The sequence below is a fragment of the Vicia villosa genome, unplaced genomic scaffold (genome assembly GCF_029867415.1).
Source record: "Vicia villosa cultivar HV-30 ecotype Madison, WI unplaced genomic scaffold, Vvil1.0 ctg.000587F_1_1, whole genome shotgun sequence".
Taxonomy (NCBI): Eukaryota; Viridiplantae; Streptophyta; class Magnoliopsida; order Fabales; family Fabaceae; genus Vicia; species Vicia villosa.
The window spans coordinates 160,631-188,532 of record NW_026705268.1 but is presented as its reverse complement, the minus strand read 5'-3'; the positions used below and the strand labels follow the sequence as shown (position 1 = coordinate 188,532).

General features: G+C 33.8%; 3 protein-coding genes across 3 annotated transcripts; 2 read left to right on the top strand and 1 right to left on the bottom strand.

Moving 5' to 3' along the window:
- Positions 1–1,779: 1,779 nt before the first annotated feature.
- On the bottom strand, positions 1,780–2,910 carry LOC131629639 (uncharacterized). The gene has a single exon (XM_058900425.1). The coding sequence runs from the start codon at positions 2,908–2,910 to the stop codon at positions 1,780–1,782; it is 1,131 nt and encodes a 376-aa protein (XP_058756408.1).
- Positions 2,911–4,473: 1,563 nt separating this feature from the next.
- LOC131629631 (probable protein phosphatase 2C 11) lies at positions 4,474–8,923 on the top strand. Its single transcript, XM_058900416.1, has 8 exons — positions 4,474–4,672; positions 6,259–6,401; positions 6,808–6,906; positions 7,608–7,766; positions 7,934–8,020; positions 8,105–8,196; positions 8,286–8,357; positions 8,469–8,923. Exons 1-8 carry the CDS (start codon positions 4,491–4,493, stop codon positions 8,595–8,597), a joined length of 963 nt encoding a protein of 320 aa, XP_058756399.1. The 5' UTR covers positions 4,474–4,490; the 3' UTR covers positions 8,598–8,923.
- An 11,372-nt stretch (positions 8,924–20,295) lies between these two features.
- On the top strand, positions 20,296–23,499 carry LOC131629630 (ankyrin repeat-containing protein ITN1-like). Its single transcript, XM_058900415.1, has 4 exons — positions 20,296–20,492; positions 20,607–21,101; positions 21,808–22,217; positions 22,311–23,499. The coding sequence occupies exons 1-4, from the start codon at positions 20,468–20,470 to the stop codon at positions 23,142–23,144; spliced, it is 1,764 nt and encodes a 587-aa protein (XP_058756398.1). The 5' UTR covers positions 20,296–20,467; the 3' UTR covers positions 23,145–23,499.
- Positions 23,500–27,902: the final 4,403 nt, after the last annotated feature.

Genomic DNA, 27,902 nt, shown 5'->3' with positions numbered 1-27,902 from the left:
CTAGGTCTAGCTCTGTTGTGAAACATGAGGCCACACCAAGGGACTCTAGTATGATCCTCATTCAGAGTCAAGTAAAACTTCCTCATGACAAACTTCTGGTGGCTAATAGCAAAATCCCAGTGATGCTGCACCTGACCTATGATGTCTCTCTGCTGCATAATGCTCTTGTAGATCCAAGTGCTATCTTTTTTCACCACTGTGCTCATAACATCATCCCCCTTAATATGGTAAGTATGAATCCACTTAACCCACAAATTATCAGCCTTACAACACACATTCCAGAGACATTTCAAAAGGCAAATAACATTCCACATAGCCAGATTAAAAACTTTGATACCTCCTTGCTTTGTAGAGCTGCAAACTCGAGACCAAGCTATTGGGCTTTTCCTGCTAATAGCATGGCTACCTGTCCAGATAAAGCTCCTACAATGAGCATCAATCTTCTGAATCACAGCTTTAGGAAGTGGGAAGCATTGCATCCAGTAAAAGGCAATGGCACTAGACACACTCTTAACCAGTTGGACTCTTCCAGCATAACTTAAAAGTTTAGTAGTCCAATGCTTCATTTTATTCACAATTTTGTCAATCAAAGGAAGGTAGTGGTGGATAGATAACTTCTTACTTGTGAGGGGCACACCAAGGTACTTAACAGGCAAAGTACCTTCATTAAAACTTGTTGCAGTCCTCAAAATAGCTTTGTCCTGCTCATTCAGACCACCATAGTATATTTTGCACTTAGAAGGGCTAAGTTTCAGACCTGTGGAGTCAGTGAACTTCCTAAGAGTGTTCATCATCACTTGAACTGAACCAAGATCACCTCTGCAAAACAGCTGCACATCATCAGCAAAGAACAAATTAGTGAGGCCAAGTTTCTTACACTTTGCATGGTGTTTAAACATAGGATCCTTCTGCATCTTCTGCATGAGTCTATGGAGGTATTCCATAATGATAACAAAAAGCAGGGGTGATATTGGATCACCCTGCCTGATCCCTCTTCTAGCTGGCATAGGATCAGTGTAGTTCCCATTAATATTGAAGCTGTAGCTGACTGTAGTAACACACCTTAAGGTCCAGTTAATGAAAATACTAGGAATGCCAACCTCTTTCATAATACACTCAAGAGCTTTCCAATTTACCATATCGTATGCTTTTTGGAGGTCCAATTGCACCATGACTCTAGGAGTGCTACTCTTCCTTTCATACCCTTTGAGGAGTTCATAAGCAAGAAGTATATGATTGTGGATGCTTTGACCAGGAACAAAAGCTGCCTGGCAGGGGCTAATGATACTAGGTAGAACTTTACCTAGTCTAGAAGTCATGATTTTGGCAATGATTTTGTAAAAGGTAGTACAGCCAGCAATGGGCCTGTAATCCTTTACAGTATTAGCAGCTTCACTCTTTGGAATAAGTGTGACTACAGTTCTATTAAACTCTTTAAGCATTACATCAGTCTCAAAAAATTCATTTACTGCTGCCACAACATCATCCTTGATAGTCCCCAGCTAGCTTTAAAGAATTTAGATCCATAACCATCTATACCTGGAGATTTGGTATCACCAATGCCTTTAAGAGCTTGTTCTATTTCTTGGATATTGATAGCACTAATCAAGAATTCCCTCTGTGCCATGTTCAGACAGGTCCCCATTCTCATAGCCTCAAGATCAATATGGTACAGTGTATTCTCATCAGTTCCCATCAAGCCACCATAATGATTCAGTACCTCTCTCTCAATATCCTGCTGGGATTCAAGTAGTCTGCCCTCACTATTATGAATCAACTTCATGCTTCTAGAGCAGTTTTGGATTTAAGAGTAGCATATAAATAGACATTGTTGCCATCCCCTGATCTGAGCCAGTCAATTTTTGCTCTTTGCATAATCACTTTCTCTTCAGTTTCATTGAGATTTATGACTTCCTCTGTGAGTAATTTAACCTTCTCAATGATATGCACATTCATTCTGTCAGCTATCAGTTCAGTTTGGGCTAACTGCAACTCATTCCTAGCTTTAAGGATGTCCTGTTTAATACCAGCAAAAGGTTTACCAAGTCTCCTCAAGTGAGATTGTAATCTAGTAAGTTTAGTCCACAACACCTTCATAGGTTTGCCTCTGCAAGGTTTATTCCAGCTACTTCTCACAACCTCATCATAGTCTGTCAGCTCCACAAGGCAATTGTTAAACTTAAAGTGCCCTTTAGGTTTAACAGGTTGGGCAGAACTGGTAATACAGAGCAGGTTATGGTCAGAAACACTGGGGGGGAGAATCATCAGAATAAACTCTAAATGCATCTGGAACCAGTCAGGATTCCCCAAGACTCTGTCTATTCTAGAATATATAGGGTCCACCACATGCTTGTTTGCCCAAGTAAAGTAATCCCCCAGGCTTTCCATCTCAAACAGACTAGTGTTGTCCATCATATTAGTCATATCAATATACTCTGATTCAGTTACCATTCTTCCTCCAATTCTGTCTTGAGCCTTAGCAACATTGTTAAAATCACCCAACACACACCAAGGTCCAGACTGAGAGTTGTGGATTTTCTCAATGTCCTTCCAAAGCTCCCTCCTTTTACTCAATTGATTGTGGGCATAAACAGCAGTGAGCCAATATTTAAAGCTGCCATTAATATCAAAAACTCCCACATGAATGAATTGACTGGTACTACTTATGTGTCTAATATTCACTTTAGTATGATCCCATTCAATCCACACTCGACCATTAAAGTGATACATATAGTTATCCAAATAGTTATTAGGCAGATGGAGCTCAGCTCTAATCCTATTGGCATTACTCTCTTTTACCCTGGTTTCAAGTAAGATTGCAATAGTAGGTTTAAGCTCGAGGAGACGGGAGCTAATCTCCCTCAGCTTCCCTTTTTTATTTAGCCCCCTAGTGTTCCAAGAAATAATCATGTTCCAGTGCTAACGGCGTCTAAGGAGATGTTCAAGTCTCCCAAGGCGTCAAAACCATTAGCACAATTTACTACAGAAGGTCCAGGTTGATCATTTAGCTTACCTGAGGTAGTCCTGTTAGCCTTGATCCAAATAGCCTCTGTCTCTTCCTCATTATTTCTGGGAGTTTTTGGTGAAGCTTCCACGGGTACCTGCTCAGGAGGCTTTGGCTTAGGTTTCCATTGTTTAACTTGTTTTGGCTCACCACACTTATGCCCAAACTTTTGACATTTATCACAAAAAGCTGGTTTCCATTCATACTCCACAGGTTGCCTTCGAATTTTGCCTTCACAGTCCCTAATCGAAATCTCTTGAACCAACTGTTGAGTTACATCCACTTCAACCAATATGCGTGCATAAGAGATTCGAAGCTTGTTGGCTGTGCATTCATCCGTCACTAGGGGAGTTCCAATTCCGCTTCCAATTTTGCTCAGACTTTTTGCCCCCCACAGATGGAGTGGAAGCTGTGGGAGTTTCACCCAAATAGGTAGAGTGCGAAGTAGATCCTTGCTCAAATTGAAATCTGGTTTCCATTCCTTAAGGATAAGAGGCATATTGCGGAAAGTATACGGACCTTTCATCATAACCAGATCTCTGTCTACGAATGAACTGAAACGGAGTAAGAAATACCCATCATCATGATATACCATATCAGGTAACTTGACAAAACTCCATGCTGAAGTCATGTAGTTCTTCAGTGTGTTCATGCTTAGATCTCCACCTAGGACATAGAGGATCAACGCGTTCTCCCAGAATTGCATCTCAGATACGATGTCATCTTTCTCGATCTCGATCTCAATTTGCCCATTAACATACTTTGGCATCACATACTCCATCGTCAAACCATTTGTTGGATTCCGGTTGTTATTCAGAACATCCACCCATAGTTTCCGTGTCACCGGGATCTCCGTTTCCAACCCCGCAGTTGGAGGATCCTTTGCCTTTACGGTTCCATTAGCAATTATCCCTTCGTTCTCAGTCTGCGGCTTCTTTGCACTCGCAGAGCTCTCAATCTGCACTATCGGTGGTTTCTCCGAAAGTGGTTGAGTCAAAGTTGGCGGTGGCACCATGGTTCGTGGCCGCCCACGCCCCCGTTTCGTCATCAGAGAGAGAGTCTATGTTTAGATCCCAAAAATGAGATTTTTATTATTTTGGGGATTGAAGTTTTTTAAAAAATTATTGATGAATATTGAGAATAGGCTGAATCATGTAAAATTAATAAACACTATGAAAAATAACACCCGGACATAGTGCATCCAGAATACAATGTCCAGATAGAAGTGTGTTGGGAGTTTCATGAAAATTGTGAAAAATTTATAAAGTGTAACGAGAATCTCTAATTTTGACTGACACTAAACTCGGTTTTTTTTTTTAAAAAAAAAACCAAATATTTTTACGCACAAAGAATTATAATAGATAATAAAATTCTCTTTTAAAAAATTTAATATTATTGAGTTTCCAAGACTGAATTCAAATCATAAAAGGATTAAAATTGAATTTTTATGAAGTGAAACAAAACAAAAAGAAAAAGCTAAAAAGAAATGGGAGTAAAAGAGATGAAAAGAGGGAACAAGAAAGTAAATAATAAAATGGTCCCGGCGGACACCGACTGCCTCGAACATGCTGCCGCGTCCACTACCGCCGCCGCACATCCGCCGCCACGTCAAAACGTTGTGATTTCTTACAAAGATCACGATTCTCTCTCCAGCGGTGGCGGCATCAGGTGCTTTTTTTCATTCCTCACTTAATTCTCTATCACTATTTTGCTTTAGTTATTATTGGAGGTTTTTCATTTTTGCTTGTTGTTGTGTTCATAAATTGATTGCTTAATTATCTATCATATAATGATATGTTGACTATGGTAGACTTTGGAACTGACACAACGTAGCTCTGTAGGACCGACACCTCTGGAAAAAGTGTGTTCGTGTTGTGCCAGTATTTGAAACCGACATCGAAACTTGTGATTACATTTAATTTATTTATTTTTTCAAATTATTACTAGCGTGGATGTGTCAGTGCTTCATCGTAGAACACTAGACACGTTGACACCAATAATAACAAAAGTGGATGAACTACATAAGTCGGTGTCGGACACTTGGGTTTGTGTGTAGGTTATATCACAATCACAATAGTAGTGTACTGGAAAAAATGTCTTCAAATCTATGACTTTCAAGCTAAAATGTAAAGGCTATGATGTTAATCTCGGATAGCGTTGCGTAGCAATGATTCCCGAAAATGTTATAGCAGATATCAAGGATAGCCGCTATTGTTAAGACTAAAATCCAGTGTACAAAGTAAACATAAATACTTAATTGATAAAAAATCTGAAGTATAGAGTAATACTAACACGTTAGCAGAGGAGAAGAAGAATAGAATAGAACTGAACTGACGGTAGGAAGAAGAACAAAAAGATTATTTGTGAGCAAGAATATAACATTACTCTTTAAATGGTTTCGATTGAAATTTATACCCTCTATAAAAAGACAACAGTTTAGAAAAAAGAATTTGAGGAACTTATCCCTAAAACTCTAATAGTGGACGCAATGGCGGCTGCGATAGCAGCTTGGGGCCACAATTAGCGAACGCTACAGCCGCTATTGTTGAAAGCGGCTGGCAGACCAATAGCGTCGTTCTAAACCCTACCACCACTACCCTATTCGGCTATAGCACTATTATAGTGTGCTATTGACAATATAGAGTAAAGGATAACAAATAACTAATAAGTGAACAAAATGATATCTTACTTTAATTCTTTGCTTGCAAAATAGGGAAGTAAGATGTACTAGTAAAAAATAGGGAAAGAGATGATATAGTGAGTTCGCAAGTGAAGAAGGAGGGGTGTTGGTAATTTGGGAAACAGTATTTGATATGTACCATAATCTTGTCTAAATAGGGAAGATAGAATTGAGAAGCCTGATAATGTCATAATTGCCTGTTTATTATTAACTGTCAATAGCAACTTTTCTATTAAATTCCATTAAAAGGCGTATTCGAGACCTATGAAATTGTCGTGTTGGATCAAGTGTTTAGTGCTTACTTCCGGTCCAGAAGCTAAAAGGAATTGCAACAGTGAAAATGTGCAATATTATTTCCTTTAGGTTTCTCAGTGCCACACCTAGCTTTAGGGGCTGCGGTGCTGCACCCAAAGTCATTATAGGCGGTGGTTAAGCCAATTGAATCTCAGGGGTCAATAAAGCCAACAAAGCCCCCGAATGTCATCCCATCCTTTTATGTTTTTATAATTGCCTTCAACTCTCAAATATTTAAAACTTAGAAAACGAGTAAATTGCATTGCATTTTTTTTCATAGCATTCTATCTGGAAGCCGAAATGGAAAGATCAGCTATGGATATTCCAGTTTCAAGGGTAAAAGAGCTTCAATGGAGGATTTCTTTGAGGCCAAAATATCAGAGGTTGACGGTCAGATGGTTGCCTTTTTTGGTGTTTTTGATGGTATGTCCTATGTTTTTATTATTTTGTGTCCCTTATAATTAATGCTTTAACTTTTTTGTTATATTTGTTTCCCCATATTTTTACGGTTCATTCTGTTCGTTTTCGTCATAGGACGGTTTGCCATAATAAGACTCCTTTAAAGTACGATTGTTTCTAAGCCAAACAAGTAAATGTGTATTGAGTATTAAAGGTCTGTGTGATCGACTATCATTTGAACCTGAAAGAAATTCACAATGCTCTATACAGCAAAGAGGGAGCGTGCAAATCCGCGATACCAAACTCTTTTAAGATTTGATAAAATAACAACTTTCAATTCCATACTAAAATTGAAAAGAATGTAGTTTATTTGATATTGACGTGTCCTTTTCATGCATCTCTTTAAATTTATTTCTTTTCATCTTTGTAGGCCACGGAGGTTCACAGACTGCAGAATATCTGAGAAATAATTTATTCAAAAACCTGAGTAGTCATCCTGACTTTATCAAAGACACTAAGACGGCTATTGGTATGTACTTCATTTGCATTAAATAATAGGACATCATGAAATTATCTTATCACATTCAGAGTAACCAGTAGGGGCTCTATAGCATGATAACGGAGCAGAGGCTGGGTGCTATGGAAAGAGTCTTAGCGGTGCAGAGCACTATAGCGGTCGCTTATAATATAGGGTAAATAGCAGAGCGGTTCCCGACTCGGAGAGGTTTCTGGCCCACTATCCTTTACCACTTCTCAAAAACCGAATTAACCTTTAAATTTAAATCGTTTTAAGGATAATTTTAAGGTTTTCAATCAAATTTGAGTTGAGACTCAACCCCATCCTTTCTCCATCATCGTTTCTGCACTAAGTTTGAATTTTGGGAGGTAATGATTCAATTAAGACTTGTTGATGTTTACTAAGAATTTGATTAAAAGTACTTGGTTGTTTTTTAGTGTTTTTTTTTTTTTAAGTTGTGTTTTGATTTATGAATATTTTATGGGTTGAGTTATTTGTTTGATTTTACATATATGTTTATAATAATTATATGTAATTCATCCAAAAAATAATTAAATAGCGGTCATCCCACTATTCCACTTTTGGGGTCGGCCGCTCCGTGCCGCTATCCGGGATTGACTACTCTGATCACATTATGGTTGTTTGGTTTGGTATGCTACCTGGATGGTCTAAATATGAACTTCTGCTATGTTTAATTATTTGTCCTTTTGCAGTCGAAGCATTTAAACAAACAGACATTGATTACCTCAATGCGGAAAAGGGGCATCAAAGAGATGCTGGATCCACTGCATCAACAGCTGTATTGTTAGGCGACCGAATTCTTGTTGCAAATGTTGGTGATTCCCGAGTAGTTGCATCTAGAGCTGGTTTAGGTTGGTACCATTGTCAAGCACTTATTTTTGGTTACTACAGTTTTGCCAAGTTACGTACAAATTGCTTATATTAGTCTGATATACGTAGCAGCTGAAGAAGCGAAATAGTTTTGTATCTTCATCCTTGTTTTTTCTTTTCTTTTCACTGATACGAACATGTTATGCAGCTGTTCCTTTATCTATTGATCACAAACCTGATAGATCTGATGAGCGACGGAGAATTGAACAAGCTGGGGGATTCGTATTATGGGCAGGTAAATGTCTTCATCGTCGTTTTTATGGTTCATAATAAATTAATGATTACAATAAATAATTTACTCTATTACTGGTTTATCTAGGAACATGGAGGGTCGGTGGCGTTCTTGCCGTTTCCCGTGCATTTGGAGACAAGTTTCTTAGACCATATGTTGTTGCCGAACCAGAAATTCAGGTTGGTTAAAGTCTTAAGTTTGATCGCCCATTTTCTGATACATTATGTCTGCTAATTTATCGCTCCCTTTGTACACTCTTTTGGCTCAGGAGGAAGACATTGAAGGCGTCGATTTTTTAATTGTAGCTAGTGATGGTCTTTGGAATGTTATATCAAACAATGTGAGACTTGTCATATCTAGACCTATATGAATTTTACCGAATAATGAAGTAGGTTGAAAAGAGTGCATAGCTAAGGCTCCGTTTACTTACGCAGTCTCTACCTTTTTTCAGGAGGCGGTGTCTTTAGTTCAAAATATCACTGATGCAGAAGCTGCATCTAAAGCACTTATTAAAGAAGCTTATACTCGAGGAAGCTCGGACAACATCACCTGCGTCGTTGTTCGATTTGATCCATCATGATGCTGCTGTATATATATGCTTTAGGTATCTATCATTTCTGACAACTGAAATAGAAATGACATATTTGTGTGAAGTTCTTACCTTACTCCTATTGATTTATTTTAGGTTATGATGGTATTACAGTTTTGTAAGTTGTTTTAGTGTTATAGATTACTACTAGTTGGAAAAGGAAATACATGTAGATGCATTTGGTTTTACACTTGAAGGCTCTAAACAGTTAAATTACAGGATTATTTTCTCCATTGATGTCCGTGAACTTTATTTGTTTCATTGTTCTTACAATCTCAATCTCATTCTCCCCAAGTGGACATTTTGTATTGTTGAAATCTGTGTGCTCGAACCTAGCTAGCTATTCATGCCAGTTTCGGATCATTGTTTAAGCTATATGAAATGAGATACTCCCTCTTGTTTTATTGTTTCACTTTGGGAAAAGTTTATTATAAGCTGTTTTACAATACCAATTAATATTCTTTTTTCTTTTATTTTTAAATATTTTTACTTTTTATTTGTGTTTTTTAATTTATCTTTTTTATGCTATTATTTATCTTTACAAATAGGAAAAAAAGTTTTGAATTTTAATCTTCGAGTTAACTCTGTGACAATGTTTTACATCATTAGACATTTAGTTAAAAGAAATTTGATATTTTTTAACAAATCTTACATTACAAGTCATTTACAACTCAATCTCACATCATAATAAATCACACATATTTGTCATTCAATATAAATCAAATATTCAAATAAAAATGTTGGTAAACTATACATTAGTGTTCATATAATAAATCGAAGCATAATACCAAAAGTCAAAATGTTAATATTAAAATGTATAATAAAAGATAACTATTGCCAAAATGTTAATATTAAAATGTAGAATAAAAGATAACTATTGCATATATTTGATGTTCATGTTTGTCCTCCACCTCTTATACTGCAACACGTGTTGTGCATATGCTAAGATGATTTGTAGAATGACCATTTGAGGAGTATCTTCTTCAAACTCGCCCATATCTATGACATATCTCCTAATATCCACAATATGATGACATATTGGTAACACGTCAACGGCATGATTGCGTGCTCCTCTTCTAAAATCTCCTGATGAATTAGCCTTAGGGGATCTCATTTTGTATATAGTGTCATGTAAGAATGTGACACTCTATAAAACTATTAGATGTAGCTTTATACTATACTCCATAGATGAGGAGATGATACACGATTTACATCTTTTAGGACCAACTGATCATAGTACTTCGCAAGTATCTCATCAGCATATATGCAGATGATAGTGGCAGGAGCGACAACGACGGGGTCTCTATGTATACCATGCGCATAATCGAACTAATGCTGGCCTCGCTCAGGTAGATGTGGCTACATAAGTCGAGACTCACATGCCAATCATCCAGAGTACAAGGATATCACCTTAAAGGGTCGTGTCACACGTTGATCGTTGTACGACATAAACAAGATATCATCCGACATGATGCAATCAAAAGCAACTAGGAACAACTTGGCCGCCTAATTCCATTTGAGCAAGATGATCTAGCACACATGTGGAAAAGCCTCGAAGTAGTCTTCCACATATGTCTAGCCGAAGTAGTCTTCCCGTATCAGCTTCCAAATAAGTCACCATCATATTCAATGCCTCTGGTCTATTGGTTATGAAGTAATTTATTAATTTTTCTATGATCAGAAGGCGTGATAAATTATTAAGTGTGATGAACATCTCACTGATCAGAAGATAAAATGAGAATGTCTCTTTGTATCATCTCTCGACAAATGTAAACAATAAATCATGGTTAATGTAATCATATCCACTCTTGCATAAATCATACAACCCAAATAGCTACAAGACATCTTGAAATCATGGTTCATCAAGTTGCGTCAACTTTGTAACCTTCCTACCGTGGTTGATACATTTTAATGTATCACAATATTACAATAAATAAATAGATCATCAGCAAACAATTCAAATATCATATCACAAATGTTTAAAAGAGTAGTTAAAGATGTATACTACATCTCCATCTTACACGTGCCTAGAATCATAATTTGTATATAAAGAAAGTAGTGAAAGGTCTCATAGGCCTCCCAGAAAAACCATCAAACGTGGCAGCATCTGGGGCAGCACATGACACATGAATTTGAAAAGACGGTGTCATATACACATGAACCCGAGAAGACAATGTGTCACCATCAAATGAAATTTTTTTCAACTACGAATTGTGAGGGTCTAGTTTTCTCGCTGCTAACGAAAGCATGTTAGGTCAGTCTACCACATCTCATTCCTTTTTGGTTTCAACCCTTTTTCCTATAATCAAACTGGAAAAATTATATCATAATCAAAGAAGGTATTGACAAACCAAACCAAAAAACATAACTAGGTAAATCCATATTTTATTATCTAGACTAAGAGCCTGGATTTCCAAATTTGGACTGTAGAAAACCAACAATGACGAAGCAGAAATAGAGCATGCACGAACTCTAAGCTCAAATGTTCAAAGTCTCAAAGAAAGGCAGTTCGGGACAAACAAAATATGACATATATATTGCATTTAACCTAATATATCATACATATAAACTATTTAGGTAAGACATGCATGTCAAAGAAAAAAAGGTAAGAGAATAAGTAACTTACCAAATTTCTGCTCTGTTTGATCTTGGATTAATTATAGTATAAAGGAGTAGAACTTCTGAGACGTGTTAAACTTTAATGCAATATAGTAGTAGTTATGAGAATGCTTGAAAAATGTTAGAACAAGAGTACGCTCTGGTTTGCTCTTGTGCTCTGTTAGTTGAAATGAAAAAGGGAAGGTAGAGGGAAATATATGAGTTGAATACTTAAACAAAAGCTCCCAAATTTTAATCTTGTAGGAATTCTAGAAATTGAAATTCATTTTTTTTTTTAAATGCATGGTTTAGAGATTGAGCATAAATGTGGTGTATTGAGTCACATAAGAATTTTAATCTCCACAACTTACGAATTCAAATTATAAAGTTTGAATTTATTTTAACATTTGCATTGACGTATTCCAGAGAGAATTTCTTGTGTATTTAATGTATCTGAATTTTAAATTTTAAATTTTAGAAGTATTTTAAAATTTTAATGGGCGCGTGAGTAAGTTATATATGGGATGTATTTGAACAACCTAAACAAAATATCATGGTTGGTTCAAAATTTTAATAAAATTTAATAATTATTTTTTATAACAAATTTTTTATTTAATAATCAAAATTTTACTTTATAAATAAATAAGTGGGACACCTCCTTGTAATTAAATATTCTTTCGTAGATATTAATTGAGTTGATTTAATAAGATAACTTTTTTAATAAGTGTAAAAGGTTAAAATACCCTCACTATTAATTTCAGCGCAAATCACCACTAAACCAACTAACGATTGGTTATCTTTATTTTTTTATGTGTAATAAAATTCTTTCAATTTTTTAAATGTATTAATTACTTTACTAATAACATATTTATAATTATACTATATATTTCTAATAATAAATATTCTTATGCAACAATTCAACGACACCCTCACGGTGGAAGCACAAGCTATGTTGGAATGTTAGAATTCATGATGCTTGCATTTAAAGCCATGAGACTCATGTTGGAGCACGATGGTGGCTGAGATTTAAAAGACTGGTGGCCTTGGCTTAAAGAAAGGAGTGACATTCAGTTGGTTGGAATATGATTACTAGGTCTAGGAATACTGGTGGCCTTGGCATAAGGAGATTAAAAGCAATGGATGAAACTTGCATAATGAAGATTATGAGGAAAATTCAAGCAGGTTGGAAGGATTTGTGGTGCGAAATGCTTATTGGCAAATATAAATTCGATCCTAATGCAAGCCACGGTCACTTCCAAGTTCCAAGGCCACAGAGACTCCCATTTATGGAAAACTATTGCTAAGCTTTGGCATAGATTGCATGATTACAGCTGGTGGATCATAGGGAATGGGCATAGTATTGATTTTGTAATGATGCTCGGATAGAAGAAGGGCTTCAGTTAGTGAATTGTAATATTCAAATCCCGGATAAGTTTAAAGTTGCTAAGTTGCTAGCAATTATTCCTTTAGAAGATAATGTCATTCACTCAAAGAAAAAATATTTTCAGGTTGTTAATCAATTGGGTTGGAAGGTTCCTAAAGCAGGGGTTTGTTTGAATGTCGATGGGGCGTGTATAAGTGGGTTGATTGGCTGTGGTGGTGTCATTCGGGGAAGTGACGGGGAATGGTTAAGCGGTTTTTCCAAGGTCATTTGTATAGGGGATGTTTATATGGCGGAGTTGTGGGGTTTGTTTGACAGTCTGAACTTGGCTCGGAATATGAAATAATGCACGAAAAACACAAATGTTATCTACTTACTATAAATCCAAGGTTGTCATGATGGCAACCCTAGCCACATGTCACCTTGGTAGCAACTCTAAACACAAACCCTAATTGTATTTTTACTAATTTGTCCCTACGTCAAAAATAAATAAATAATAAAAATAATAATAACAATAATAATAATAAATAAAATAATAATAATAATAATAAAAATAATAATAATAATAATAATAATAAAAATAATAATTATACCTATATTATTAATATTGAGCCATAACAATAAAAAAATATAATCATAATAATAATTATAATAATAATAATAATGGTAGGGATTAAATTATACAAAATCATTTTAACAATCAAATTAGTTTATGATAGAGAAGAAATAAAAAAAATAAATAGGATTTTATAATAAATAATATATTATTTATTAAATAGACACAATAATAATAATAATAATAATAATAATAATAATAATAATAATGAGCTAGCTATAAAAATAAAAATAAATAAATAATAATCAGGATTAAATTATACAAAATTATTTTTTTTGGAAATAATTGACTTTTATTTACCAAAAACAGTGAATACAAAGCGATCACAAGGATCCAGCAGCAAACCGGACAAAAAACAAACCTAACTAACCAATCATAAGGTTAGCAATCTGAGGTTTAAGGCCTTTACAATTCCAACCCCTATAAACTATTCTGTCAATAATTGTCTTAATAGTTTGAGAAGTATCATTAGGAGTAGGAATATACAAAATTATTTTTACAATCAAATTAATTTATAAAAGAGAAGAAATAAAAAAACATAAATAAGATTCTGATATATTTTTTTGGAATCAAAATATATTTAAATTTTTTTTTATTATTATTATTATCAATTTAATGAATTGTAATTCCAAGGTTGTCATGATGAAAACTTTGGTAACATATTACAATTTTCAATTTTATATAATTCAGCATTTCAAATTAATTATAAAATAGATTAAATTATTATAATAAAATAGTTAAAAATTAAAACTATCCAAAATCTTGACAACATTTCATATTTTATATTTATACTTAAAAATATAAACGTGTTTAATTTTTAAAATCTTAATTTCATAGTTATAATACTTTTATCATGATGCATATAGTAATTAAATATTATTTTTGTGTTATCATTTAATTATAACTAAATATTAAATATTATTTTTATGTTATATTATAAAAAATATTATTAATATATTTTATTAGTATTATAATAATAATTATTCTTATTGCAGTTACTAAACATTAAATTAGTAACAATTATTATTATATATTTCATAATAGTTATATTATATTAAAATGATTATTAATATATTTCGGTTACTATTATAATAATTACTATTCTTATCACATATACTAAACATTAAATTAGTAACAATTATTATTATATTTCATAATGGTTATACTATATTAAAATAATTATTTGTATATTTCGGTTACTATTATAATAATAATTATTATTATTCTTATTCAGTTACTAAACATTAAATTAGTTATAATTATTATTTTATTTCATGTCTTTTAATATAAGTAAACAGTCCAACAAATTTTAATTAATGTATTAATTTTAAAATTCAATATTAATTACTTCAACTCATTACTCTACCACTAATTCTACGTACTTCAACCGTTCAATCAACAAAATTCTAAAAAAAAAAAAAGCTTCTCACGCTTAAATATTTTCTTTCTCTATTTTTCTCTATTTTCAATACTATGTTTTGTCAGTTACTAATTCCAAGAACTCCAACTCCACTAATTAATTGTATTATTGCGTCCATTCACATTATCACATAATGATTTTAGTACAAATACATCTACACCCCATCTATTTTTCATATTCTCCAAAATTTTCAGCAGGTAAGTAACTTTTTTCTATTTTTCTTCTTCATCTTCTGCCTTCTCTTTTGATTTTTAATTGGGTTTACTGTTTATTTTTATTTTTGAATTCTACAGACAAATATTGCACCGAGATTCGCCAAATTTCTGGTATAGAAGTTTTTGAATTTCTATTTTGCTTGATGAAAATGTGAGTATTTCATTTGTTGTTTATAACCTATCATGTGTTATTTCATATTTTACCAAGTTATTATATTTTCAATGTAATTTTTTCAGTGTTCAAACATCCAAGTTTCAGTTAAACCGGCATTATTTGGTGATTTTAAGTCATCTTAAAGAGGACTCATACTATATAAGTTGCAATATATTATGTTACTAGAGAATTCACTTTGTGGCTAAAAACTTCCTCAATAAAAATTAATAACTGCATCGTATTCCAGTGTAGTAGTGCAAATTTGAATTCGGTGCACTCTATTTATTTAATATTAAAAAAAATATTTTTAGTCATTAAACTTCTAAGAAAAAAAACTTTGTAATTGTTTCGATTGAGAATTTGATTTTTATTTTTATAAAATTTTGAAATCCAAAACTAAAATTAAATATGAATCATGTGACTTCACATGAACTATCATTATTTATGTGATTGTGTGAGAGAGGCTCACATCTAGATGGATCCATATTTTGAATTTGATTCATATCAATATTTTTTTGTTTTTGTCTTTGACAATGATAGATATATGCTTTTATGTTATTAATCCATAAAGAAGATTTTTAATTTTTTTTCCAAATCTTAGTGTGATCCTCCAACCATATAAAATTTTAATTCCACTCTCGAATATAGAAATTGATATCATATATATCATAAGTATACAAAAATTAAAAAATTAATGATCACTTTTCCTTTATATTTTATATCATGGTTAAATTTGCGGTGGATGACGCCAATTACCACTTTAAAGGATTTTGTTAAAATGTAATTATCATTATCTTTAGTTGTTGATTGCATTTTATTATAATGAGTTTTATATTCTCATTCATATTTTTTTCTTTCAAGTCTCATGATGAATTTACTCTATAGTTTTATTTTGCTCAATTCAGAAAAGAGAAATGTATGTTTTCATGTTCTATTCAAATTTTGTGATATTTTTTCATGTTTTTGTATATGTTTCTATTGTACGGATACACCTATAACTTTGTATTTGATAAAGTATAAAGATATAAAATTTTGTTAATTTATATTCATTTTTGTTTTAAAAAAATAAATCATTTATCTATATTTTTGTCCCGTGCATCGCACGGGTGAAAGTACTAGTTACTTCAAATTATATCAACTAAACTAACCTAATTATTAAATCATTAAAAGCATTTAAAAATATTAATTTACAAATATGAAGTTGGAACAATCGAATCTTGAGCCAACGACTTATATAATTCATTTTTACCAAAATGGAAGTCTAACAATCGAATCATGAATCGAACTCAGTATTCTCCGAACCTTCGTTCCTTAGCATGAGCTCGTTTATCACCAAAGCCCAATTGCTTGATTATCTTAATAGTAAATTTTTATTACAATATAATGATGAAGATTTACCTGACTTTATTTTCTCGCTTATGTTTCCTAAACAAGTGTGTTTTGAATGCACGGACCGTCGTTACCCCGGACATTGCAATCCTTTTTCAGCCATTGTAAAAAAACAAATGAGCAATTCAAAAAAATTATGTACCACAATTCAACATTTTCAAAATCAATAATAAAGATGGCTTTTTGAAACCTTAAACTAAAACTTGTGGGATAATTTTATTTCAAGCTATATAGCAAGCATAATTTCATTTCACAATAGAAGCACATGTGCTACTTTACATTTGGGATAACAGTTAAATATAAAAATAGAATGTTACCAATGCAATTTAGACTGGAGTTATGTAAACTAATAGAGACTCACGTAAACACACAAAAAATTTGTTTATCTTGAATAGTAGATCTGATGTTAAATTGAAATTATGAAATGTTGAAAAAATATATTTGAAAGAAGAACCAAGTATAATGGCTGAAGAGGACTAAGAAAAATATGAATGAAAAAGACCAACTATTGAGGTTGAGTAGACATGTCTATTTTGAAAGCAGAGAAAAACAATTAAAAACATCTTTTCTCAACAAAAAGCAAAGTGAGTTTGTAAAATATAAGTCAAGAAAATGTGATGCAATAAAGTCATCCAGGTGACAAGCTGTATAATCAGGAGGTCAAATTTGTATTTTCCATATTACTCCCTCCGTCTCATAATAAGTGTCTCATTTATATTTTTTTTCTTGTCTCAAATTAATTGTCCATTTACAATTCTAATGCATCAATTATTATTATTTTTCCACTATTATACCCCTATTTATTAACTTTCACGTTATTCAACTACTATTAATAGGGGTATTCTAGTAAATGACATTAACTTTTTTACTAAAACCAACATATCCAATTATTTTCTTAAAAACCGCGCATTGCTCAAATAAGACATTTATTATGAGACAGAGGGAGTAGTAAAGTTCCTTAGACCAGCTTCAATGGTCAGTTACTCACAAGTTTTTCAATTGGTTTTCCACCTGACAAGTAGCTTTTTCATTTACCCATAGCTCCAACTGGTCATCGGTTAAACCACATGCAACGTTCTTATTTTTTTTTATATTATAAAATTCAAACTAGCCGTTGAACAACTAGTTGCTTTTTTTTTAACTTAATTTTTCAATTATAAATATAGTGTTTTAGGAAAAAAATACCAACACCAATCTTCATTCCCTTTCATTTTCTTTTAAATTTCAAGTTTCTCTCTCAAAATTTCATCCAAATTTTCATCTTTTTACTTCAACTTAAAATTGTTTAGGTCAAATGGATCCTAATCATTTTTATTATCAACAAGCTATGTTCAATTTTATGCAAAATTATCAAAATCTTAATTCTCAAAATCCTAATTCTCAAAATTCTCAAATTCCATCGGTGTCAACAAACCCCGCCATTTTTTTCCGTCACCAAACAATCCAAATATGTTTCCTAGCCCTCAAATGAATTCTAATAGTATGAAATTTTTTCTACTCTAGTTGGTGGTGAAACAGAAAAAAGTGTTGTCGTTAAAAAAAAAATCTCGTGAGCAATTTACAAGGGATGAGGATATACTTCTTATCCAATCATGGCTCAATGTTTCAAAGGATCCAATTGTGGGAGTTGACCAAAAGGCTGAGAGTTTTTGGGTAAGAGTTGCTGCCAATTATAACCAGTATCGTGGGCAATCGCGGGAAAAGTCAGGGGAACAATTAAAATGTCGATGGCATCGAATAAATGGCTTGGTTCAAAAATTTGTTGGGTGTTACAAACAAGTTGTTAATGGAAAGAAAAGTGGGACATCGGAGAACGAGATCATGGCCGCTACACATGCTTTTTTTGCTCAGGATCAAGGTACAACATTCAATCTTGAGTACGCATGACGACTGTTAAAAGATGAACCTAAATGGATGGAAGAATCGATTGGAAGTTCTTCAAAATATTCATTTAAATAATCAATTTTAATTTAAATAATTAAAATTATTATTTTAAATAATATAAAATTTAATATGAATAAAATATTCATTTATAAAGTAAAATTGTTGGATCCAATATGAGTTTTTTAGAGTTGCATAATTGGAGTAAAAAATTAATTGAGTTACTTTAAACTGACGTGGTTTAATAGATCCAAAAAAAAAAACTCAAAAATGAATTCATGGTTAGAGATGCTCTTGTATGATAGATTGATCAACCATTAACCATAGGGTGTTCATGGGTCCGTTTGGGTTGAATTTAGCCAAAACCATAATCCAACCCGTACATGGTACACTGGTTTGGGTGAGGAAAAATAACCACCCACAATATCATTGGGTTGGTTTGGGTAAAACCACAAATTTATGGGTTGGATTGGGTTGGGTAATGGGTTACCCAATATTACTTTTCCTTATATAATTATTAATGATATGTTACATTTTTTCTTAATAAATAGTTTAACATATTATTGCTTTTTTTAACATCAAATGTCAAAATGTATAATGAAATTTATTATAAACTAAAATCCAAAGTTACATCAGTAAAACCTAGAATTGCATAAAATACTTGCAATTTATTAGAATTAGCATCAAAATGTGGCATCCTAAATAAGTTAAAATCATTACTTACTACATAAAAGATGTTCAAAAAGTTCTACAACTTTTGCAAAGATCCTTTGTTTTATCTTGTCTAAAGGTTCAATTGGTTTTGTAATTTTCTTTAGTCTTTCCCTTTTGTAACAGGGTTTGAGTACCCCTGGTACTCATTATTAATTCAACCTTGCTTACAAAAAAAAAAAAGTTGAAATTGAAGCAAGCAAAATTAAAAACATCAAAGTCATCACTTGTCAAATTACAAAAAAAGAAAAAAAATAGTCACTCAATAACCCATGGATTTTATGGGTTGAGTGTGGTTTTATCCATAGCCCAATTATTTTTAATGGGTTTTCATTTTTGAAAACCGTATTCACACAATACACCGACCCAACCCACTTTTTTGGATCGGTTTGGGTGAGTTTTACTGGGTTTATTGGGTTTATCCAACCCATGAACACTCCTAATTAGCCACATTTGATAAGGATTTTTCTAATAGTACAACCTCACTCATTTCTCAGCACTTCTCAAAATATGAAGAGAAATAAAAAGTTCATGGCCCCACATAATATCAAATTATCTTCTTTATTTCTTTTATGTATTTCTATCTCCTCTTAAGCTCTTTTTCTCATCTTCTCCTGTTCCAATCAAAAGCAGCTCTCATATTACCTCTTTGTACGAATTCTAAATTTTTTAAGTGGACTTCTTAAGAGTCCTAGTTTTCTTTCTTACTTGTAGTACAAATTCAACAATCATTATTAGCTAGCCAACATATTCTTTAAATGAAATATAGAATAATTATATTTGCTGAAGAACACAACTAATTAAGAGTTTGGTTTTCTGTATATGCTGCCTATCTTAGTGATCAAAGTTTTTCATTTTTATTTTCCCTTTTGAAGTTAACTTACATCGGTTTTGTTGAAATATTATTGAAATTATATATTATTTAGATTTAGATATTAAATATAATATTAAATATAATTTAATTTAATAATATAAATATAATTTAAGTTGTGTAAGATCAAATTCAACCAAAATTATATATAAATATTCACTCATTTGTATCATTATTTATACAGTATAAATGAATAATATAATTTTTATTTTTTTATTATTCTATATTTTTCTTCTCATTAAAATGTTTCACCCACCAACATGTCTTTTATATATATATATATTCTTTAAATAAAAAATTAACAGTTCAATTTTAATATGTTCTCACTTACATTTTCATCTAACATTAACAATTTATTCTTTAAATAAATATTAATTCCTTTTGATAGAATAATTCTCTAGAAAAAAAAAACATAGCAAAGAAAAATCCAAAATGTTATTTTTGTCCATGTTCAATGCCTCCTCCCTCTTTCCCACCACTTTCCTATTCCCACTCATCATTCTCTTTTTATCATCAATCATCATTTCATAGCCAACCCTTATGACTCTTTTCTACTTCCTTCACTTTCTTTCTTCCTCACAATTAGATACATAGATAGATACATACACTTTCTTCTATCATATTCATGCCCTCCAATTTCAACCTACCAGGTTCTTCTTCTTTCTTCTTCTTCTTCTTTCTCTCTCTATACACACCCATCACTTTTTCTTCACTGTAACCCTTAAATTTTACATTTTTTGACAACCCTTTTACTTTAATTGCAGGAGGATCACAAAATCAAACTGAAACCATGACTCCAACACAAAACCCCCTTTCCGAAATATCCCCGTCGCCATCTCCGTCATCCGCAACAGCTCCCGCTCTAGTCCTATCAAACTCCGGCAAACGGATCGACCAAGCCGGAAAGAAGAAGTACGTGAAGCAAGTGACCGGCCGTCACAACGACACCGAACTTCACCTGGCGGCTCAGAGGGGTGATGTTGGTGCTGTGAGACAGATCCTTCTGGATATTGATTCTCAGATAATGGGAAATTTGAGTGGGGATGATGTTGATCTTAACGCTGAGATTGCGGAGGTTCGTGCTTTGGTTGTTAATGAGGAGAATGAACTTGGTGAGACAGCTTTGTTTACTGCTGCTGAAAAGGGACACCTTGATGTTGTTAAGGAGTTGTTGAAGCATTCGACGCTTCAAACCGTTGCGAAAAAGAATCGATCTGGGTTTGATCCCTTGCATATTGCTGCTAGTCAAGGACATCATGGTGATTTTTGGTTTCTTCCTTTGTTTTGATGCTGATTTGATGCTGAATTGATGCTGATTTGATGCTGAATTTCGCGAATTTGATTGTGTTACTTTGAGTAGTTTTGATGTTGAGTGAGTTTTGTACTTGTTTTAGAACATCTTCCAAGTCATGTTTGGATAAACTACTTAATTAAGTGCTGATGTGTAAGTTGTTTGTATAAGCTAAAAATGGAAAGATTATGGAAATAAGTTGAAGTAGATTAGGAACAAATCGTAAGTTGTTTTCATAAGTTCGCTCAAATAGTTAAGTTAGAGCTTATGTTAGTAGATAAGTTCAAATAAGTCAATTCGAATGGACTCTGACTGTTGATTTTAAGTTAGATTAACAATAGAAGTATATGTGAGTAGATTTGTCATCTATCTTGTTTAAGTTATCGAATAAAGAAAATCAATTATGATGCTTTTAATGGAAGCTCCGAGAGGAAAGTTATGAAGCTAGTTCGGTGTTTTATTCTTCATTAGTGGAGTTAATGCTATGTAGACAAGTCTTTTGACTCCGTCGTTGCTTCCAAACATTAATGGCTGGCTTATTTTTGTTCTAGTTGTTAGACCTTGAATAGCTTCAATTTGTTGCTTACGATGTTCTTGATTGTTGATGTTAATTGAAATGTGAGTACTTTGTTTTCGGTTTGTTGTAATAATCTGTTGTGAATTTTCATTTGCAGCCATTGTTCAGGTTTTACTAGACTATGATCCAAGCTTAAGCAAAACCATTGGTCCATCCAATTCAACTCCACTTATAACAGCCGCGACGAGAGGGCACGTCGAAGTGGTGAATGAGCTTCTGTCGAAGGATGGCAGCTTGTTGGAAATAGCAAGATCTAATGGAAAGAATGCATTGCATTTAGCTGCTCGTCCGGGTCATATAGAAATCGTGAAAGCTTTGCTTAGTAAAGACCCTCAGTTGGCTCGAAGGACTGACAAGAAAGGGCAAACTGCTTTGCATATGGCTGTAAAAGGACAGAGCTGTGACGTGGTGAAGTTGCTTCTTGAAGCAGATGCTGCTATTGTTATGCTTCCAGACAAATTCGGTAACACCGCATTACACGTGGCAACTAGGAAAAAACGAGTCGAGGTATGTCAACAGTAGCACAGCATTACAAGCACCGTCCATATTTAGACTTCCACAAAATAAAAATCTAATATTGTTTGTCAATTTGCTGCACAGATAGTGAATGAGTTGTTACTCCTGCCAGACACTAACGTAAATGCACTAACGCGAGACCACAAAACAGCCCTGGACATTGCTGAAAATCTTCCTCTCTCTGAAGAGTCATCAGATATAAAAGACGTCCTTTCTCGGTACGGGGCACTTAGAGCCAACGAGCTTAACCAACCGAGGGACGAACTGAGGAAAACCGTTACACAAATTAAGAAAGATGTTCACACTCAGCTGGAGCAAACCAGAAGAACGAACAAAAATGTTCATAATATTTCCAAAGAGCTAAGGAAACTCCACAGGGAAGGAATTAACAATGCTACAAACTCAGTGACAGTGGTGGCCGTGTTGTTTGCTACAGTTGCTTTTGCTGCTATATTCACCGTACCTGGCGGGGATAACGACGATGGTTCAGGAGTGGTAGCAGGCTATTCTTCATTTAAAATTTTCTTCATATTCAACGCAATAGCGCTTTTCACTTCTTTGGCTGTTGTGGTGGTTCAAATCACCTTGGTTAGAGGTGAAACAAAAGCAGAGAAAAGGGTGGTGGAAGTGATTAACAAGCTCATGTGGTTGGCTTCTGTTTGCACCTCTGTAGCATTTATTGCCTCTTCGTACATAGTTGTGGGTCGGAATAACCGGTGGGCTGCAATTCTGGTCACAGTAGTTGGAGGAGTTATAATATCGGGAGTTCTCGGCACTATGACTTACTATGTAGTGAGGTCTAAGAGAACAAGATCGATGAGGAAGAAAGAGAAGCAACAAGCTAGGAGAAGTGGATCTAACTCATGGCATCATTCTGAATTCTCTAATTCCGAGGTTGATCGAATTTACGCACTTTGAGTTTGAACTTGGAAACCTTTTGTGTTGGAAAAGGAAACAGTTAAGAGTTTTCTCTTCAAATTACCACTTCATGAGTTTACTTAGAAACTGTAATGCAACATAGTGTACACTGAATATAGTACATATAGTTTTTCTGAAAGGTGCTGTTGCTGTAGGTAGGATCATGAGAAGTTGGAATGAAGGGTTGATCACTATTGTAAGTGTTGAGTGGTGTGCTGCACTTGAGCATGACTTAAGTATGCATGTATCTGTATAAATCACAGATTGCGATTTGCGAAAAGAATAATAACACGAATATTGCCTTGGTTCTAAAAAAAACTCATGATAACTTATAAAATATGTTTGGTTCATGGGATTCTTTTGTTTAATTCCATTATTATGTTGAAAATGCATGCAACCAATAAATAAATTGGGCGTTATAAAAATCTGTCTTATTGGGAATCAAACATTGTATCACACCTTATTACTATGGTGCATCATCTGTGATGATATCTTTTTTCTAAGCATCATCCGTGATGATATCCTTTTTCTAAAACTGAAAAAAAATCCTTTTTGTAGTAGTGACACATCCTTGAACAAGAAGACAAGTGAAAATTCCTTTTAGAACAAGAAGACTGGTGAAAATTCCTTTTAAGAGCCAAAATCAAATTTTTTTTTAAGAGCCAAAATCAACATCAAAATCAAGTCAAAATGTTGCAGGAAGATGAAAACAGTCAAAATGAAAGTGATGAAGACATGAGACTACAAGTTTGTAGTTTCAAGGGAGTCTCATAAGGTACAAAAGACAACCTCCAAAATTTTAGGAAAAAGTTTAGAAATATCACCTTCAATCTAACTTGCTTCTGGTGTTGCAAGAAGGGTCACATAAAGTCGAAGTGTATGTTAAGTTAAAGCCGAAGTGTATGTTAAGTTAAAGGAGTGTGATCACTGAAATTCTTCAATTTCTTCTTCTTTACCTCTTTTGGTTGTTCATTGGGGGAAGGACCTCCGGTCTGACCACCAGCCATCCCTCCAATCACAACACCCTTCATTTTAAATTCAAGTACACTGACTATAAATTTATATTCCTTGAAACATTTCTTTGCTTTCTATACACTCTTCTTTTCTATGCTTAAGGTGTCGGTACCTTGACATGTTCCTATCATTTTTGCAAAAAAATATGGGTTGAAGATGAACAATTGGATATAGCGTTGGAGAGAGGAGTTGAGTGTTTAGAGAAGATGAAAGATGATAGATGTGAAATTTGGTTATAATGTGCAGTTGGAGAGAGGAGTTGAGTGTTTAGAGAAGATGAAAGATGATAGATGTGAAATTTGGTTATAATGTGCAGTCTTTGCAACAAACAGAAGTATAGAAGTTGCAATTTGGCCATAATGTGCAGTCTTAGTAGCAAGGGTGAAGAAACAACTAAACATATATTTTTTGAATGCTCTTTCACTAAACACACTTGGTTCAGGTTCTACATTATAACCAACTTATCCAACCCTCCAAACACATTAGAAGATTGGTGGCAGGTTTGCACCACAAATTATTCAAAAAAATGTTATTTGGTGCAAACTGATTCCAACATAGTGGTGCAAACTTTCTCTAAGCTTTATTTAGTGCCTTGGAAAGTAAGAAACAAGTGTCCACTTGTACAATTTTTTTTTCAAATAGACACTTTTACTTCTCACGTCTATAGAAAAGGGAACTCTCTGCAGATTTTATTTTTGCTAATCTAGGTCTTCCTTTGATCTCTCTAACCATTTTGGAGTCAGTTTCTCTAAGAATTAGAAAGAATTATGTACAAAATAGGCTAAACTTATATTTTTTTCATAAGCAAAAATTATATTAATGAGAGTACAAGAGGTACTCAACCCTTAATACAAAGAGAGAACAAAGACAAAGTAAATCCGAACAAATTAAAGGATACAAGCTAACAGATCTAAGAACCAAAGAACCTTATCACCGACTATAATATTCTTAGATCTAACACCTACCAATTTATGTGTGTGTGTGTGTGTGTGTGAGAGAGAGAGAGAGAGAGAGAGAGAGAGAGAGAGAGAGATTTTTCGAAAACAACTATATCCATGACACTCTTATGCCCCCTTAAATAAAATATTATTTTGGATTAGCCAAACTGGCCAAACCATGGTCAACCAAAACAATAATTGAAAATTCTTCTTGACTTCGCCCTTCAAATTTATTTTGTGTAAGAATAAGTGATCAAGGGTGCTATTGCAAGAAGGGATATTACCAGCACCATTCCAATTTGAAATCTTGATCCATACTAGGTCTGGTATGGGACAGAAGAAAAATAAATGAGTACGAGTTTATTTCGTGCTTACACACAATGGGCACACTAGATTATGGGGTCTCGAAATGATTCTCTGTTTTGCAAGTTCATCTTTTGTTTGGAGGCGATTGATGAGGAGTCTCTAAGCAAAAATTTGAATGTTGGAAGGAACATTGGATTTATAAAGAATACTTAAAGCAGTGATTAGATCATGAAAAATTTGAGAACATGTTTGAGATAAAAACTGTAACCTCTGATACACGAATTTAACAGTGAAAGAACATATTTTACGCCACCAAACAAACACATCTAACTCAGTAGGGGAAGGCTTGATAAAATCTATGATATTGCGAAGATCCTCCCATTCAATTGCGGTTGGACTAGAAAGTTGAGCTAGATCAAAGTTAATGTTCCATAATCATTCCTCGTTGCTTCAATGTCCAACATTTTAAATCTTGATTCTATTCACGTGCACATGATAAAAAACACACGAGAATTGAAGACTCAGAGACTCCACCCCTAACCACTCCAAAAATTAATGTTGGAGCCATTTCCTAGTGCAGGAAATATTGTTCCCAAACTAGTTTGAATCCTCCCCCATTCACCCAAACAGGTTCTAAGATCTCGCCACCAAATAGACAAATTCCTCATATTTACTATCTAAGTGGGATCCTGAATCAGTCCCTTAGTATCACCATACTTAAATTCAAGAAGAGAATACCAATTCGAATTTAGAGATTGAGTGTTTGATATAATCTTTTATGATGAGTTGATGGCTTAGTTCCATCTCTTTTGTAACATCTTCCTTTCTCAATGTATGGAACTTTATTTAAAAAAACTTAGTTAAAAAAAATGGAGGAAGAAGATAAAAATAAATGCTACTTCAGAAAAAAAATAAGAAAATAACTTTTAACAATATTCCAACAAAGCAAATGAAAATAAAAAGAGAAAAGTGTCTACTCACTTAAGAGTTAAAAGTTTGGTGTAAGGAAATATACTGATTTGCAACAAAATGATAAGTACTTGACAGAACACTACATGATACTCCATCTGTCCCAAAATAAATGTTTTGTAAAAATTATTTGGCTCAAAATAAGTGTCACTTTTAGTTCCCAATACAATTTTAGTTTTTATCTTACAATTGTATCCTCTAATTAATACTCTTCATTTATTATTTCTCTCACATTTCATTAATGACGATAAGAATATACCAATAACAAATAAGGATAATTTAGTAAAATTGTCATTATCTCTCATTCATTTATTATATATATTTTTTTTGACAGAAAACAACTTAACGACTTTCATTCAATAAGTAAGTTTCAATACAAGGAGGTATCAAATTAAAGGTACTACGCCTAGACCAAGAATTGGCCGCCTTTGTTAACAAATGGGCAACCGAATTCGCTTGGCGCTTAATGAACTTTACCTCAAAGTTCGGATACAAAAGCAACAAATTCTTAATATTCTTAATAATAACACTAAATTCAGAGTTTCCTAACTTTTTAGAGTAAACAGCATGGACTACACCTTGACAATCACTCTAAAAAATAACATGCGATAACTGAAAAGAGATAGCCTTCTGGATCGCTTCCTTCAAAGCCATGGCTTCAGCCTCCATAACCGATAAGAACCCAACATCCCACGCCACACCTGCACAATGGAATCTCCCTAAATGATCCCTGAAACACCAACCTCTGTTTGTGGTACCACACATATTATTGAAACCTGCATCGACATTACACTTCACCTGACCATACTTCGGCGGCTTCCAACTATCCATCACCGTAGTAACCGTAGTGATATTATTATCTTCTTTAGCTAGAAACCAATCCTGCCAATTATGAAAAGCTTGTATCCCAATGCTAGAAACATCCTCTCGAGTATTCTGCCAGACCACCTTATTTCTACTCCTCCAAAGATTATATAACAACACGGCAAATCTACCCGCGTCTCTAGTATCCTCTCGACTACAAACATCAAAAATGAGGGATTTAGCATCGTGGAAAGAAGACAACCGGGGTTCAATTAGAAAAAACAAACCTGCTGCCCGCCAACTGTGAGATGTAGAAAAACATAAAAAAAAAACATGCCATTCATCCTCGTCTTCAAGCTCGCACCAAGGACAAAGAGACGAGCATTGGACGTGATGTTTTTGTAGATTAGAACGCGTTGGTAGGCATCCCCTACAAATCCTCCATAATAACTGTTTAGCTCTAGGCGGTGCGGTTATGTTCCAAGGGGCATTCCAATTTCCTTCCACACCGTTCCCACCAAACTACTACTTTGCATCTGACGCCACATCCTATACCCCGACTTCACACTATACTCTCCGTTCGTCTCTTCTTGCCAAATCAACCTATCCTCCACAATATCTTCCATTAACGGAACTTTAAGAACAAGATCAGCCCCAATATGATCTAAAGTACTACGCACCTTAGTAATATCCCACTGCTTTGAAGTAGGAAGCAATAGGTCTTTCA

Excerpts from the sequence above, each read along its gene's own strand:
- LOC131629639 (XM_058900425.1), bottom strand. The coding sequence starts at position 2,910 with ATGATTATTTCTTGGAACACTAGGGGGCTAAATAAAAAAGGGAAGCTG.
- LOC131629631 (XM_058900416.1), top strand. The coding sequence starts at position 4,491 with ATGGGAGTAAAAGAGATGAAAAGAGGGAACAAGAAAGTAAATAATAAA. Across the intron at positions 4,673-6,258 it reads TCCAGCGGTGGCGGCATCAG|CATTCTATCTGGAAGCCGAA; the intron begins GTGCTTTTTTTC and ends TTTTTTTCATAG. Across the intron at positions 8,197-8,285 it reads TTGCCGAACCAGAAATTCAG|GAGGAAGACATTGAAGGCGT; the intron begins GTTGGTTAAAGT and ends CTTTTGGCTCAG.
- LOC131629630 (XM_058900415.1), top strand. The coding sequence starts at position 20,468 with ATGCCCTCCAATTTCAACCTACCAG. Across the intron at positions 20,493-20,606 it reads CTCCAATTTCAACCTACCAG|GAGGATCACAAAATCAAACT; the intron begins GTTCTTCTTCTT and ends CTTTAATTGCAG. Across the intron at positions 21,102-21,807 it reads TGCTAGTCAAGGACATCATG|CCATTGTTCAGGTTTTACTA; the intron begins GTGATTTTTGGT and ends TTTCATTTGCAG.